At 40.9% G+C, this 17,150-nt stretch overlaps 1 protein-coding gene across 1 annotated transcript in view; it reads left to right on the top strand.

Annotated features, from left to right (window-relative positions):
- Positions 1-16,845, top strand: part of LOC135465764 (sodium-dependent dopamine transporter-like) — a 52,486-nt gene extending 35,641 nt beyond the window's left edge. The window contains 10 exon segments of the mRNA XM_064743092.1: positions 572-675; positions 1,438-1,562; positions 5,446-5,493; positions 5,496-5,557; positions 6,069-6,209; positions 7,371-7,470; positions 8,526-8,626; positions 8,971-9,153; positions 10,725-10,799; positions 11,844-16,845. Of these exon segments, the coding sequence (XP_064599162.1) occupies positions 572-675; positions 1,438-1,562; positions 5,446-5,493; positions 5,496-5,557; positions 6,069-6,209; positions 7,371-7,470; positions 8,526-8,626; positions 8,971-9,153; positions 10,725-10,799; positions 11,844-11,867 (963 nt within the window). The 3' untranslated portion in view covers positions 11,868-16,845.
- Positions 16,846-17,150: the final 305 nt, after the last annotated feature.

The raw sequence follows: 17,150 nt of genomic DNA, 5'->3' as shown, positions 1-17,150 counted from the left end.
ATTTGTGATCATGTTTAGTGGATGCACTGGTAGGTTAGTACTCATTCAGTGGAAGAGAACGGTTGTCAAGTCAGCTTTGAACCAAGTCGCCAGTACGCGGGAAAAGGTACCAGTTCATTCAATTCAAATACAAGTTAGACGTTTTTGACCAATGACGTGCCAGGGCGAAGGAAATGTTCCGGCCAAGTGCGCAAGGCAGACTTGAGGTCACATCAATATCAGCACGCAAATTCGATTTAACAAAAGAACATTTCAGGAAAAGATTTGTGAGGAGAGATTTCATTGGATGATCCAGTTACGTCTAATCTGTAACTGGGTTGAATTAGTTATATTGTACGCAGTCAGTGGATATTCTGGACCATTCTGAAGTGCAAAGAACCTTGACTTAGTGAATGTGAGGCAAGACAATAGTTTGATACCTGTCTTGGTTTAGTACGGTAAAAACGGTCAGAGTAGACATTACAGGTACCTAATATCCCTAACATTCAAGGGGTGAAAAGAAAAACGATATGCCTATAAAATAAAATAAAAAAATCAAAGAATCTTTTATCATTTACTAAATCTGTTTCAGGCCTGGATTGATGCAGCAGTACAGATTTTCTTCTCCATCGGAGCCGGATTTGGTGTCCACGTGGCTTTTGCAAGTTATAACAAGTTTAATAATAACTGTTATAGGTGAGTGATGGTATTGCAGAAGAGGTCTGTTCTAACCAGTATAAATACATATAGTGTCGCTATAGGACTTTTCAATTAATTCAACTTTTTATTACAATTTCAAACATTCGCCATAATACAAATATACATACATGTATTGATTTTTATATATCATGAGATGCATTGTCAGATACATCTATATGTATGTATTATTTATAAAAAAAAACAGCTGTGGTAGAGTAGCGTATAGAACGTCTGCCTTGTGGGCGATACATTCGGGGTTCAATCTATGGTTCTTTCTTGACCGTGTATATTTAACAATAAATATAAGAAACAAAGACTTTCGGTAACCATGGTACAATCTTAAATGTATCTTCACGGTGTCGAAGCATATCATCCACGTTCAAATGAGGAAATGAGAAGAAAATGAGGATTAGGCCGAGTGCCAATCAGCCCTATACAATGTATAACTTGACTGAGTTTGGTGTTGTATCTGGTGTACTTGACATGGCGTTCTAGTAAGGTAGCTTGTCAGGCTGAATCCCCTTGCGTGAAATATAGATTCAGGGATCCCTTAATAAATGATCAATATTGGTGAATATTTACCGATATCGATATTGATGTTGATGTGATTTGTTGATATCAATAAATGTTTTATTGATATCGCTGGAAGTGAGATAAGCAAGACATAACTAAGAGATTCGATAACAAATCTGTCGTGGTATATCTTTGAACAATCTGGTGTGTTGATGTTTTGAAGTCTTTGATCTGCTTATTTTTCAGAGACTGTCTGATAACAGCTGGAGTTAACAGCTTCACCAGCATATTCTCCGGTTTCGTCATTTTCTCCTACCTTGGTTACATGGCGCACAAGTCGGAAAGGGATATATCAGAAGTCGCCACGGAAGGTAACTCTCAGACTTTGTTATCTGCGACTGTTCATTAAGAGTTACCGGCCCTGTGGTACAGTCAAACTACGATTATACATGATAGTGCCTTGCTTATGAATCAATGCACGTGCATCTTTAGTCGGTTATTTTTACATTATGGTATACTTTGCCTGATGCAGTGATTCCTATTCAACTACTCTCCACCGCTGTTCCCGACACTGTGGTTCCAGCTACCATCTTGTGATATCCGCACATAATCATCATCCAGCTACTCTCCAGCACTACGGGATGCTGTGATTCAGCTCATAATCATCATCCAGCTACTCTCCAGCGCTACGGGATGCTGTGATTCAGCACATAATCATCATCCAGCTACTCTCCAGCACTACGGAATGTTGTGGGTTCGCACATAATCACCATCCAGCTGCTCTTCAGGAATATGGGGTACTGTGATTCCGCACCTTCCACCTACTTTGAAGCACTCCACGCGATGCTATGATTCAGCACATAATCATCATCCAGCTACTCTCCAGCACTACTGGATGTTGTGGGTTCGCACATAATCACCATCCAGCTGCTCTTCAGGAATATGGGGTACTGTGATTCCGCACCTTCCACCTACTTTGAAGCACTCCACGCGATGCTGTGATTCATCACACATAATCATCATCCAGCTACTCTCCAGCACTACTGGATGTTGTGGGTTCGCACATAATCATCATCCAGCTGCTCTTCAGGACTATGGGGCACTGTGGATTCCGCACCTTCCACCTACTGTGAAGCACTCCACGCGATTCAGCACATAATTACCACCCAGCGATGTTGTGGGTCCGCACATAATCGCCATTAAGCTACTCTCCAGAACTACTGGATGCTGTGGGTCCGCACATAATCGCCACTCAGCTACTCTCCAGAACTACTTGATGCTGTGGGTCCGCACATAATCGCCATTAAGCTACTCTCCAGAACTGCTTGATGCTGTGGGTCCGCACATAATCGCCATTAAGCTACTCTCCAGAACTACTGGATGCTGTGGGTCCGCACATAATCGCCACTCAGCTACTCTCCAGAACTACTGGATGCTGTGGGTCCGCACATAATCGCCACTCAGCTACTCTCCAGAACTACTGGATGCTGTGGGTCCGCACATAATCGCCACTCAGCTACTCTCCAGAACTACTGGATGCTGTGGGTCCGCACATAATCGTCACTCAGCTACTCTCCAGAACTACTTGATGTTGTGGGTCCGCACATAATCGCCATTAAGCTACTCTCCAGAACTACTTGATGCTGTGGGTCCGCACATAATCGCCATTAAGCTACTCTCCAGAACTACTGGATGCTGTGGGTCCGCACATAATCGCCACTCAGCTACTCTCCAGAACTACTGGATGCTGTGGGTCCGCACATAATCGCCACTCAGCTACTCTCCAGAACTACTGGATGCTGTGGGTCCGCACATAATCGCCACTCAGCTACTCTCCAGAACTACTGGATGCTGTGGGTCCGCACATAATCGCCACTCAGCTACTCTCCAGAACTACTGGATGCTGTGGGTCCGCACATAATCGCCATTAAGCTACTCTCCAGAACTACTGGATGCTGTGGGTCCGCACATAATCGCCACTCAGCTACTCTCCAGAACTACTGGATGCTGTGGGTCCGCACATAATCGCCATTAAGCTACTCTCCAGAACTACTTGATGCTGTGAGTCCGCACATAATCGCCATTAAGCTACTCTCCAGAACTACTTGATGCTGTGGGTCCGCACATAATCGCCACTCAGCTACTCTCCAGAACTACTGGATGCTGTGGGTCCGCACATAATCGCCACTCAGCTACTCTCCAGAACTACTGGATGCTGTGGGTCCGCACATAATCGCCATTAAGCTACTCTCCAGAACTACTGGATGCTGTGGGTCCGCACATAATCGCCACTCAGCTACTCTCCAGAACTACTTGATACTGTGGGTCCGCACATAATCGCCACTCAGCTTCTCTTTTGTGCTCTTCGCGAAGCTGTGATTCTGCACATGATCACCATACAACTGCTCTCCGGTACTCTACGCGATGCTATGATTCCGAACATGATCACCATACAACTGCTCTCCGGTACTCTACGCGATGCTATGATTCCGAACATAATCACCATACAACTGCTCTCCGGTACTCTACGCGATGCTATGATTCCGAACATGATCACCATACAACTGCTCTCCGGTACTCTACGCGATGCTATGATTCCGAACATGATCACCATACAACTGCTCTCCGGTACTCTGCGCGATGCTATGATTCCGAACATAATCATCATTCAGCTACTCGCTAGTTCTCTGTGTTTCCGCACATCATCACCACCGAGCTACTTTCTACGCGAAGCTGTGCTGTAGCTGGAGTTTCCTGTGATTCCGCATGTAACCATTATGTATTTATTCAAGCACTTTACGCGTGGATTACAATATCATGCCACAGACCTGGTTGTTGCTGGTCTGGTTGTTCATAACCATGGCTTAAAAATAAATAAACACTTTCCCGTCAGGGTAGACGCTGTTTCCAGGTTCTTTCCAGGGTTAGGCTTTGTACTTTGATCAGTTACTTTCCAGTCAGGGTAGACGCTTTTGTCCTCAGTTATTTCCTCTTAGTAAGGCGCCTATACTCTGATCAGTTACTTTCCCGTCAGGGTAGACGTTTTTATTCACGGTTATTTCCCCATAGTAAGGCGTCTATACTCTGATCAGTAACTTTCCTGTCAGGGTAGACGCTTTTGTTCACAGTTATGACCCTATAGTAAGGCGTCTATACTCTGATCAGTTACTTTCCAGTCAGGGTAGGCGCTTTTCTCCTCAGTTATTTCCCCATAATATGGCGTCTATACTCTGATCAGTAACTTTCCAGTCAGGGTAGACGCTTTTGTCCTCAGTTATTTCCTCTTAGTAAGGCGCCTATACTCTGATCAGTTACTTTCCCGTCAGGGTAGACGTTTTTATTCACGGTTATTTCCCCATAGTAAGGCGTCTATACTCTGATCAGTAACTTTCCTGTCAGGGTAGACGCTTTTGTTCACAGTTATTTTCCCATAGTAAGGCGCCTATACTCTGATCAGTTACATTCCCGTCATGGTATACGCTTTTGTTCACGGTTAATTCCCCATAGTAAAGTGTCTATACTCTGATCAGTAACTTTTCTGTCAGGGTGGACGCTTTTGTTCACAGTTACTGTCCCTTAGTAAGGAGTCTATGCTCTGATCAGTTACTTTCGTGTCAGAGTAGGACGCTTTTGTTCACGGTTATTTCCCCATAGTAAGGCGTCTATACTCTGATCAGTAACTTTCCCGTCAGCATGGACGCTTTTGTTCACAGTTATTGTCCCTTAGTAAGGAGTCTATGCTCTGATCAGTTACTTTCGTGTCAGGGTAGACGCTTTTGTTCACGGTTATTTCCCCATAGTAAAGCGTTTATACTCTGATCAGTAACTTTCCTGTCAGGGTGGACGCTTTTGTTCACAGTTATGACCCTATAGTAACCACCTTACCAACTGACCCCATGGCTCAGTTGGTAAGCTTGCTAGCTTAGCGTAATGACCCAGGAGTCTCTCACCAATGCGGCCGTTGTGAGTTCAAGTCCAGCTCATGCTGGCTTCCTCTCCGGTCGTACGGGGGAAGGTCTGTCAGCATCCTGGGGATGGTCGTTGGTTTCCCCCGGCCTCTGCCCAGTTTCCCCCAACATAATGATGACCGCCGTCGTATAAGTGAAATATTCTTGAGCACGGCGTAAAACACCAATCAAATAAATAAATAAATATATTAGGGTTTCTAGTAGCCACAAATCAAACAGATACATTATATGTATACGGGCATTTGGTACTGTCACGACGTTGCACTCTTTTTGTTTTATTTTTCAGGTCCCGGGCTGACGTTTGAGGTGTACCCAGAAGCCGTGGCTACCATTCCGGATCAGTAGCCTGGTCCATCATCTTCTTCGTCATGATGTTGATGTTGGGTATTGACAGTGCGGTCAGTCAATTTGTCTGTCACATTTTAATGTTCTATATTTCAAATTTGGTTTCGGTTTTTACACTTTGGAGTGATATTCCATGAAAATACAGCTGAAAGCTATATTCTCTATATCGCTAATTCTCCCAATCACGTTAAAAGTCACAATTTAAAAGAAGAGGCATAATCCACTTTTTGGTCATTCATGAATATCTGCGCCTCTGTCTTAAAATGAAGTGTTAAAGGTCGCAGCAACGTTTGGCCAATCTTTTACAGACGATTGCTGTTTTACGCCGTACTCAAGAACATTTCACTTATACCACGGCGGCCTCATTATAGTGGGAGGAAACTAGGCAGTGTTGTAGTAAGGCCAGTCATGCATATAAAGCATATCAACTTTTTCTCTGCTTTAAACCTTTCTTTTTTCTATTTCTCTTATAAAATTTTGCTAAAACAATCGAAAACCGGTGGCCCAGATTGAACATGTAACTAGGAAGGCTCTTGTTGACATGTTCTTTCTTTTCCTTTTCAGATGGGAGGGTTAGAATCAGTGCTGACCGGAGTTCACGACGCTTTTAAAGAAAAGTTTACTCGTTTTAAGTACTCTCGTGAACTGTTTACCCTGTTTGTGGTGTCTACCTGCTTCCTCTTCACGTTACCGTGTAATACAGAGGTGAATCTCTTTGTGAACACTGTGTCCCAGAAGTCGCGCACCATCCAGGTTGAGGTTGAATGCTTGAGCTACAGAGCGGTGTGATGCCCCCATCTATTCCAAACATAAAAACCAATTCAACTGTTTCTTGTACTGTTAGTTTATTAGCCATTATTAACTCTGAAAGAGAGAAAAAAAATTGAAATCAGTATTAAATCTGAAACACAGAAAAAATGAAAATCAGGATGGTGCACGACTTCTGGGACATCCTATTTATCCATTTACATGAACAGTTAGAAAGAAACCCTAACTGAGGTAAATTGACAAGAGGCCGTATGTCACACTGTCGTCGCTGCTCTGGTTCTTCTCTCTATGCTGTACGTCTTAATTATGTTGTTGCTGTTCCGCTTGGCGCTCAGCACTGAGATGTTAGAGCAAGGAAACAGTTGGTACGGTGTCAGTATAGTGTGACAGGTCTGGGGTCTTTGGCAGTGGTTGCTGCACTGTGGCGGCATGGTCTTGCCCTGTCTCAAGAGGACACCGTAAATGTACACACACCGATTGACTCCTCATCGTCCTATCACTCAAATATTGTTGAGTACGACGTAAACATCTAAACATGCATAAGGGCGGATAACTCCTGCACTCAAATCAATTTATTTGATTAAATTGATTGGTGTTTTACGCCGTACTTAAGAATATTTCACTTAATGCGGCCAGCATTATGGTTGGTGGAAACCTGGCAGAGCCCCGACCATCCGCAGGTTACTGCCAGACCTTCCAACGTACGACCGGAGAGGAAGCCACCAGGAGCGACCGCATTGGTGAGAGGCTTCTGGATCATTACGCAGCGCTAGCGAGCTAACCAACTGAGCCCTCGGAGCCCCCCCCCCCCCCCCCCCACTGAAATCAAATATCCTAATATATATATTCTGGCCAATGAAGGCCATTTTGACAGCTGACACAGCACAGTTAATGTTATCTGATTAATCACTGATTAGTCGACTGAAAAAACCCCTCTCATCAAAGAAAAGATCCCCATTTTGATTACGTCATAACAGGAAAACAAATATATAGACTGTACATATTGAATCGCTCTCGTGAATGCACGTGTGCTACGTAACAAATTTATCAGCCAAACGTCATCAAAATGGGGAAGTTTTTATTTTGTTTTTGTTTCAGGGAGGAATGTATGTGTTCAAGATACTTGATACGTACATCGCCGGGTCGGCTTTATTATTTGCAGTTGTCTGCCAGGCCATCGCTGTAGGCTGGTTTTACGGTAAGTTACTTCACCATCTTCCTGTCTTTCCAATATCAAGACATTCTAATTAGTAGTAACTGTTTCTTGATGAAAGAGACAAAAATTAGGGAACGTTTCACAGCATAAGATTTCCACAATTCAAATTCTGTCATCGTTATCAGTTTTACAACTTTACACTTTTTTCCCCATTTTTTTATTTATTAAATATATTATGATAGAGTGAGTGAGTGCTAGGGGTTTAACGTCGTACTCAACAATTTTTCAGTCATATGACTACGAAGGAATCATTAGGGTGCATGTACGTGTAATGTGCCTCCTTGTTGCAGGACGGATTTCCACCGCTTTTTTATTTAGTGCTGCTTCACTGAGACGACTTACCGAAGGCAAGTAAGCCGCCCCGCCCGAGCCATTATACTGATACGGGTCAACCAGTCGTTGCACTATCCTCTTCATGCTGGACGCCAAGCGAGGAAGTTACAACTTCCTCTTTTAAAGTCTTAGGTGTCACTCGATCAAAGATTGATCCTGGATCTACCGGTCCCGAATATTATGATAGAGACATGTGTAAAATGAAACACACGTCATACGAATGGCCATAACAAACTGTTGTATTTTAATTTTTTATTTTTAAGGATTTTTGTATGTGAATTATATAAAGATTGATTGTGATGTTTTCTGTGGCTACTTGTTGCGACAGTAAAATGAAGACTTTATTAGATCGGGACCGTTCCTATTGGAAAATATACTATCTAACGTCACTGGTAACCACAAGGAAGTCATTAGTAGTATCTAATATTTCTAAAGGATCATAAGTTCACTCTAGTTTTTCATTTTATCTAAAATAATCAAGGAACCATAGCTGGGATGAAGTAGTATTTAAACCAATGCGTGCTTTATTGAAAACTTGCATGACTTCTCCTCTAATTCTGTTCAAGAAAGTTTTAAGAAAATATAAGCGGAGGTATGTTCTATACAGATTTTTAAATCTTAATTTTAAGATTAAGACGCCGTGATTGAAGAAAATTTATCGACACGTTAATTAAACTTTGATTTATATGATCATGTTTGGGCAGGCGTGGACCAGTTTTCAGAAGACATCCACAGTATGTTGGGCTTTCGTCCTGGTATTTACTGGCGTCTTTGTTGGAAGTTTTTCAGTCCAGGACTCTTACTGGTATAGTAGACACCATCATTGCAAACAGCGGTAATCACAGTTCACGCTCTTCGTGATGCTAAAGGTGGACACACTCGATACTGAGTGCTGTGAACTGTGATTACCATCCACTCCGTTTTCACGCTGCCATATCTTCTGGATTATTGCCCTAAAATGTGAAAATCGGGTGTAAATTGAAAGCACAATTGATAATGAATAATTGTTGAGTTAACACGTTATTTAATACTGAGAGAAAACAATATAAAATTGTTTCGTGCGTTTATATTTTTGTTGAGTGTAAATAAATCAATAAATCAACAATGTATGATTTGTTGTAATGCTGTGTCTACTCTCTATCCCCTCAGCTTATCGTAGTGGTCAGTTTTGTGGAGCATGTGCCCTTGAACTATCAGAGTAAAACCTGGGGAACTTACAACTACCCGGAGTATGCAAATGCCATAGGCTGGATGTTTGCAATATCATCTATGTCGCTCGTCCCAGGCTATGCTATCTATCTTCTGTTGACCACAAAAGGCTCATTCTCAGAGGTAAGATTCAACAACTATCACTACAAAACGAAAAAAAACAACAACATAATATCTACTTAAAATTATTAAAAGCAAGAATACGGCAATTTGTTTTGACAATTCTGAGATTATATTCCAGTTAACTAAAATAAATAAAGATTAACCAACCTTTCGTGCATTTATATTTTATATTTATGGTCAACTGTGCACCTAGGAAAAAGGCGATGGTTTTTGGCTGTCGCTTATGGGCATCCTAAGTTTATAACCTCCCACCATAAATCTGGTTTCCCCTAGGCTACTTCGGGTTTCCTTTATCCACAAACCTGGTTTCCACTAGGCTAGTTCGTGCTTCCTTTTTCCACAAACCTGGTGTCCACTAGGCTAGTTCGGGTTTCCTTTATCCACAAACCTGGTTTCCTTTATCCACAAACCTGGTTTCTGTTAGGCTAGTTCGGGTTTCCTTTATCCACAAACCTGGTTTCTGTCAGGCTAGTCCGGATTTCCTTTATCCACCTGCTTTCCACTAGGCTAGTTCGGGTTTCCTTTATCCACAAGCCTGGTTTCCACTAGGCTAGTCCGGATTTCCTTTATCCACCTGGTTTCCACTAGGCTAGTTCGGGTTTCCGTTATCCACAAACCTGGTTTCCACTAGGCTAGTTCGGGTTTCCTTATCCACAAACCTGGTTTCCTCTAGGCTAGTTCGGGTTTCCTTTATTCACAAACCTGGTTTCCACTAGGCTAGTTCGGGTTTCCTTTATCCACAAACCTGGTTTCCACTAGGCTAGTTCGGGTTTCCTTTATCCACAAACCTTGTTTCCTCCGGGATATTCCCAGTTTCCTGTATTCACCTGATAATCTCCATAAACCCGATCACCAGTAAGATATTCAAAACCGAATGAAATAAAAATAAATAGCTCCGATAAATCGAGGTTATGTGATTGATGTAATGGTCTTTCAGTGAACATATGGAAATTAAACTTTTGTTTCACGACAAGGTTTTAACAAATGAAGAGTTACCGATACATTCGATTAATCAACAGTTGAGGTATTTTACACCCTTGTCTCTGAAAATGTCATGAAAAATGGGCTGAAACTTGCATCTTACATTCACGGAAAACGTGTGATGAAGTGAACCGGAGTCAAACTGTTGAAAGCGGGATATAAAAAATTAGCTGTTTATATTTTTACCAAAGACAAAGTTTTATTCTGACAGCTTTCTACCATACGACAATGTGGCACGAGCCAAATCCAGATTGCAACGAGCTCAATCTAGATTGCCACTAGCCCAATCTAGTTTATTACGAGCCCTGTCCGGATTGCTACTAGCCTAATCTAGATTACCACGAGCCCAATCTAGATTGCCACGAGCCCAATCTAGATTGCCACGGGCCCAATACAGGTTACCACTTCGTGTTTGTTGGGATCGCAGTGGCATACAGACAACAAAGAACCAAGAGAAGCAAACTTTGTAGATAAAATAAAACATTTCCTCCAAGATGTACCAAAATAAATTCCACATATCAAATGAAGTTTTTAATTTTTTGTTAAAATTTGGCATCCTATGTCTACGTTTATGATTCGTATTGTTTCAGCGTGTGGCAATTTGCATATCACCAGAATGGGAGCATGAAGAAATTCGACAAAAGAAACAAGTCAAACGTTTCCAGGTAAAGTGAAAATAGTAATAATAACGAAGTTCAGGTTTCACCACGTAAATGTGAAAGGTTTCAAAAGCTTTCGATCCACATACCGGGATCATTGTCGAGTGAGTGAGTGAGTGCTTGGGGTTTAACGTCGTACTCAACAATTTTCCAGTCATATGACGACGAAGGAATCATTAGGGTGCATGTACGTGTAATGTGCCTCCTTGTTGCAGGACGGATTTCCACCGCTCTTTTATTTAGTTCTGCTTCACTGAGACGACTTACCGAAGGCAAGTAAGCCGCCCCGCCCGAGCCATTATACTGATACGGGTCAACCAGTCGTTGCTCTATCCCCTTCATGCTGAACGCCAAGCGAGGAAGTTACAACTTCCTCTTTTAAAGTCTTAGGTGTGACTCGATCAAGGATTGATCCTGGATCTACCGGTCCCGAAGCGGACGCTCTACCAACTGTGCTATCCGGGTCGGCCCGATCATTGTCGATGTGGGTGGAAAGCTTATGCCACAACTTCATTATTATTACTAATGAACCTACGTATAACTATGGGTCCTAAGCTGTGTATAAAGTGAAAATAGTTTGTCAGTTCATTAATTTTGCAATGATTTTGTATTAGGACATATAAAAGATAGATATGACCCAATTAAATTGCAGACTAAAATCCATACCTCGCTAGATCGGCTGTGGCTTTAAGCCAGGAGGTGTATTCATGAGGTGCTTCGCAAAGGGCGGTGGTTTACTTTGGACACTTGCGTTTCCTGCGTTAAAATTCTGGCTGCTTTAAGGGGTTTTATATTACTGTTAAGAGTTGCTTTAGGCTTTCATAAGATAATGAAATTATCAAGCTAAGACTAAATCTGACTTAAGTATAAGTCAGCTCTGGAGTAATACTACAAGTTAAGACCAAATCTGACTTTGGTTTAAGAACAGTTCGTGATCCTGAGGCGGGGTCCTCTTGTTGCAATATGAACTATTATCAGCGAGACATTATAATGCAGATTTGCTTAACGATTATTGTTCATTGTAGTTGGATAAGTTTTCATCTGTTTCAGAGAAGTCACTGGTTATCAGTTTAAACCCAGCGACCAGGTATTTTATCTTTTATTGTAAAACTGCCTCTTTGGAGAAGAGCCACATATCTGGATAACAAAGACGACAAAGAAATGCAGCGAAACTATATATAATGCTCTGAATGATGAATGGATTATAAGGCCAACAACACAGTTGTTATGTTTCACACAGTATGGAATACGCGATTGTTTTTAGAAATTTCTGTCTCATGAGAAGATTCCAGAACGAGCAAAATGGACATTAACCAAGGGCAAGGTGAACAGGAGAAAATGACGACGATTGGTGATAATTAATACTCGACATAAAGTGAACATTAAGAAAAACCGTGTGCATATAACGTTGCTGTTCAGATGGACTGGAGTACAAGCAGCATGAAACTTCAAATTATCGAATTAATATGGTGGCGTATTCCGAGTGGATCAATTTGGTGGAAGTTAGTATCGATATGTGTCCTTGTTCTGTGTGCCAACGTTTCGAATGAGAGAACCAAAGTCACGTGATGTTAAGAGATCAGAAGACAACTTCCACTGTTTCAAATCACACTTGTGGAGATTGGAATAGCTACACTTGTGGAGATTGGGACAGTTTCACTTGTGGAGATTGAGACAGTTACACTTGTAGACATTCGAAAAGTTACAATCGTGGACATTCGGGCAGTTACAGTTGTGGACATTCGGGCAGTTACAATTGTGGAACGTTCGGACAGTGACAACCGTGGGCATTCGGACAGTCACAATCGTGGTAATTCGGACAAGTTGTCTACAGATGAATCAGAGTTCTTTCGCTGGACATAAGTCTAGTGATTGTGTCCTGTGCTGTATTGCCATCCAATCACAAAACAACAAGACGGCTTGTGTGTAGATTGAAAACCTTGGTCACAAGGAGACATAAGTACGACCACCAATCCGTTGCGAGGCTAGTGAAAAAGCAAAGTCACTGAACGAGCAACATGTGGGATAATACTTCCGTTGCTTTAGATACTGACAATACTATGTCGCAGCGTAAATTGACATTTGGTTAAATGTTTCTATGTTGCATACAAAATACCACATAAGTGACCAATGGTTTTATTATCGGTCTGGGGACAGCACTTAACACTGAAGTTGTTGTTGTATTCGGTGTATGGAAGACCAACAGAGGGAGTTGTATATGAATGCAATTTCAAGTCAAAGATGAGTGCTTTTATTAATTTGCGGTTGTCCAGTCGGTCTTCGCTGTCAGTATGAAAATACTAAGCTGGTCAATCAGATAGCCAAGTTCCCTGCTACACTGATACACGTGAACGTGTTATAGAGGCGTGGTTACAATGAAACATTGTTGACATTCATGTTTGACACGCGACGTCAATTCTTTTTGTGGAAATTAGCAGGTTTAATAGGATAGATTGTCGACAATACTCTACTCATTGGTGAAATATAGGTTTCTAGAGGTTAATAGAAATATTAACCTATCAAAGTGGTGAGAAATTGAGAGAACTCACTCAGTTATGGGCCATTTTCGTAATACATACGTTACTTCCCTTTTCAAGGATTTACCACCCTTGACCGAATTTATCAGTTCAATTATCCCGTGCTGTGAGCAATTGTAAGTGTCATTGTTATGGAATTTAAGCAGTCACAGTGATTATCTGTGAGTAATCCGCATTTGAATTTATTTGTGAAGTTAACTACTTTTGAATCATTGCACTTTGCGTATGTGCATCGAGAAACAGATAAAGTAACTGGTAATATTTTCTGTTGTCCCGTATGCTTTAGTACTGAAATAAAAGACAGATACCTATCGTGAGTGGAAGTAATTCCCTGAAAAGGGGAGTGATCTGTGTATCACGAAAATAGGGAAGAGCGTCATATTAATCTATGTACATCTTTTTATACGTACATGAACCTGCCCCATTGTACATTACGAGACAAGGTAGTGATGTTATTCATGTTTGATTCTTTGTTAAGCAATAATCGACTAGAGTTTTTGTGTACAAGAACAGGTAGGTGTTTGTGTTTTAAACATTTCACGTTCAAGATTATACCCTGTTCTTATACCAACTTTTGTATTAACGACTCTAGCATTAGAATCTCAGGTATGTTACGATCTACATAAATTTGTATTTCACCGTTTTTGTACGCTATAACGTATTCCGATTGGATCCCATTACCACGTGATCCTCTGTAACATATACTCCATTCCTCTATACACCTCCCCTTTTTGGTTCCAAATACATGCACCTCTGTGTCATTCCACTGAGTCTGTAATTTTGTCTCGAAGCTTCCATTTTCCTGGACAATTGATCGTATTTCGGGAACTTAAAAGTGTCTTTCGAACACATACACAAATGATTTGCAGTTACCTCCCCTGAGAGATTTTCTAATCACTCTCATGATATTTCAGTTCTGATAAGGCGTTAGTGACGAATGGTGATGCAGTGCTCTGTTGTTTAATGTCGAGATTATAGGTGCATTGATCAGTGAACTCTGTTGATTCAGACTGAGTTGGTAGGTGCTCTGATGGTTACACTGATGACTGATGGTGCCGTATTTTTGCTCATAGGGGAAATATGTTGGTGAAATAATGAGTAATGATGCTGTTTTTGTATGTTTAAGGCTAAATTGGTGGGTGCACTGATGCCATGTTTTGCTGTTTAAGGGTAAATTGTATGTGCAGTGATGGTCAATGACAGTGTTTTGTTGATGGTTAATGGGCTGTTGTGTCGAATTTGATATTAAGAATGATTAATGAACGCTCCGTGTTTTACTGTTATTAGTCAAATTGATAGGTGGACCGATGGGTCAAGATGCCTTGTTTTGTTGTTTAAGGCTAAATTGTTAGGTGCGCTGAGGGTTGATCTCGCCATGTTTTGCTGTTTAAGGCTAAATTGACAAGTGCATAGATGGGTGATGACGCCATGTTTTGCTCTTTAAGAATAAATTGTACGTGCACTGATGAGTGATGATGCAATGCCGTTTTTTGCTGGGTCATGCTAAACTGTAGATGCTTTGATGGTCAATGACGCCATGATTTCTTGTTTAGGAGTTGGTTGGTGCATTGATTGATGAACATGACGTGTTTTGTTGTTTAGGGCGAAATTGGTAAATGCTCTGATATGGAGCCATGCCATTCACTGCTGTCTTAGGTTAGATGGATATGCGCACTGATTGGTGATGAGGTCGTGTATTGCTGTTTAAAGCTAAATTGTAGGTGCACATGGTTATTGACGCCATGGGATGTTGTGTTGGAGTTGATAGGTGCACTGAACATATATGGTGGGACCGTGCACAGCAGTTATAGCTTAAGTTCATAGGTGCGCCGAAGGGCTACGCTGTTTGTTGTTTAAGGCTAAATTGGCTGGTGGAGTAATGGGTGATGAGGCCATGTTTTGGTGTTTGCGAATAAATTGTAGGTGCTCTGATGGTTAATGACGCCATGGGATGTTGTTTCAGAGTTGGCAGGAGCATTGACAGGTAAACAACCCAGTTTGAAACAGAGTGAACAAAGGTGCACCATTACAACTAGCATGGCCACTGATATAGCCAACAGCCCGTCGTTTTAACGAAACTTTCTCATCAGAATTCAGGTTTTTTTTATATCCCTTCGATCAGACAAGTCCTTCCATGTTAGAGCACCTTTATGACTCTGTATTATATTAGATAGTACACTGTCCGGAGGTGTACATTTCTCTAAGAAGACAGAGATACATAGGGCTCATTTGTGTTTTACTAAACATTAAGAAAAATAAAAAAAAAATAATCTGTTGTGCTTGTAATCAAGTTTGATATGTATAAATCTTGTAAAGTTCAGAAGTACCCTCTTCCTTTTAGGTCACCTTTTTCCCCTTCATAATGGTAAACAAACTTTGTGTAAGCCGAAATGAATTCCGAAGTAGGTCAGTGAAGTGAATTTGATACTTTTGATATTGTTTTAAATGTTCATGTAATTAGAGTCGATATAATACTTTATCCCGGGGTTAGGTAAATTTACATTTTCAGATATGTGAAAAAGGTAAAGAAAACAGTAATATGAAGTGTATGTCAGATGAAAGACCAGTAAATACTGTCCACAAAGAGAGTTTGATTTCTGTTTTTTTTAGAATTTATTTTCAACCTAGTAAAATGCATTTGAGGCTTTAGATTCTACGGTTTTATTACCTGGAATGATCGACGTCACATCAGGTTTTCTGCTACTTCTTACACACAGACTGCTACATTTCATCATTCAGAGTGCATATACATATAGGGGTATGAGCGCATTCACCGAATTCACCTTAAAAGGAACTACTTCAAGCCAAAATATGACCGTGACGTCACTGATACCCTCTGGGTCCTAACAGACCATCGTAGAACCATATGCTTTGAAAGCATTTTCCTCGAATGGAATAATTCTTAAACAATAAATCAAAATATTTTCCAGGGCAGTATTTAATGGCCTTTCCTCTGATATTTACATCGTTTTAGTGTTTACTTCGCCTTTAACAGACAGATACTGTAATCCTCAACAAACGAAAGTAGGCATTATGTAAATACATAATACATATAGGCGACATATGTTCATGTAGATCTATATCCTGTCATTAAATGAGACTATACGTGTGTTATGTTATGGTATGCTGTCTGGTTACCAGGTTTATATGACTGTGTATCTATAATTACGCACCGGTATATATAGACAGACAGATATAATATTGTTGACGTTCCATTCATTGGAATTCGGTATGTATACTGATATAAATGTGTAAATATGATGATAGGAAATTCATATATAAACTAGCCTTTATACAAACGGTGTATAATGTCCATGGGTAGCTACTGAGATTGTTTGCACTGGTCTCTGTATAGGGTAAATAAAAAGAAACAAAACTTTCGTGGTTATCAAGAGTTAATTGTTTTAAAGGGTTAAAGCGAACATGAAAAGGACCTCTGAAATCTGTACAAAAATGAAGACAATACTTTGTTTTGAGACATTATTTATCACCCATGCAGTAACCCCTCTAGTTTATGTATATTGTCCGTCAGTGTTTGGAAACTTTAGGAAATGACGTCATCGATGAACTTTCTGGGACCAGCTTAGCACTCAACATTAGGACGTCTTCCACAGAGTTGTTTGACAGCTTTAAGAAAACTGTACCTTGAAACCCCAAGAAAAACGTTATGGTCATATTTGTACTTTTATATGTGAAGACACGCCATAAACTTTATATTCAGAAATAACATCCAAACGTTTCATTTACCTTTTAACATTGCGAATGCGGGGAGGCACGTGAATTATAGCCATGTATAATTTACCATACTATAGAAACAACT

The sequence above is a fragment of the Liolophura sinensis genome, chromosome 5 (assembly GCF_032854445.1).
Source record: "Liolophura sinensis isolate JHLJ2023 chromosome 5, CUHK_Ljap_v2, whole genome shotgun sequence".
Classification (NCBI taxonomy): Eukaryota; Metazoa; Mollusca; class Polyplacophora; order Chitonida; family Chitonidae; genus Liolophura; species Liolophura sinensis.
Note: the sequence above shows the minus strand (reverse complement) of the source record. Positions and strands in the feature narration are given on the sequence as shown.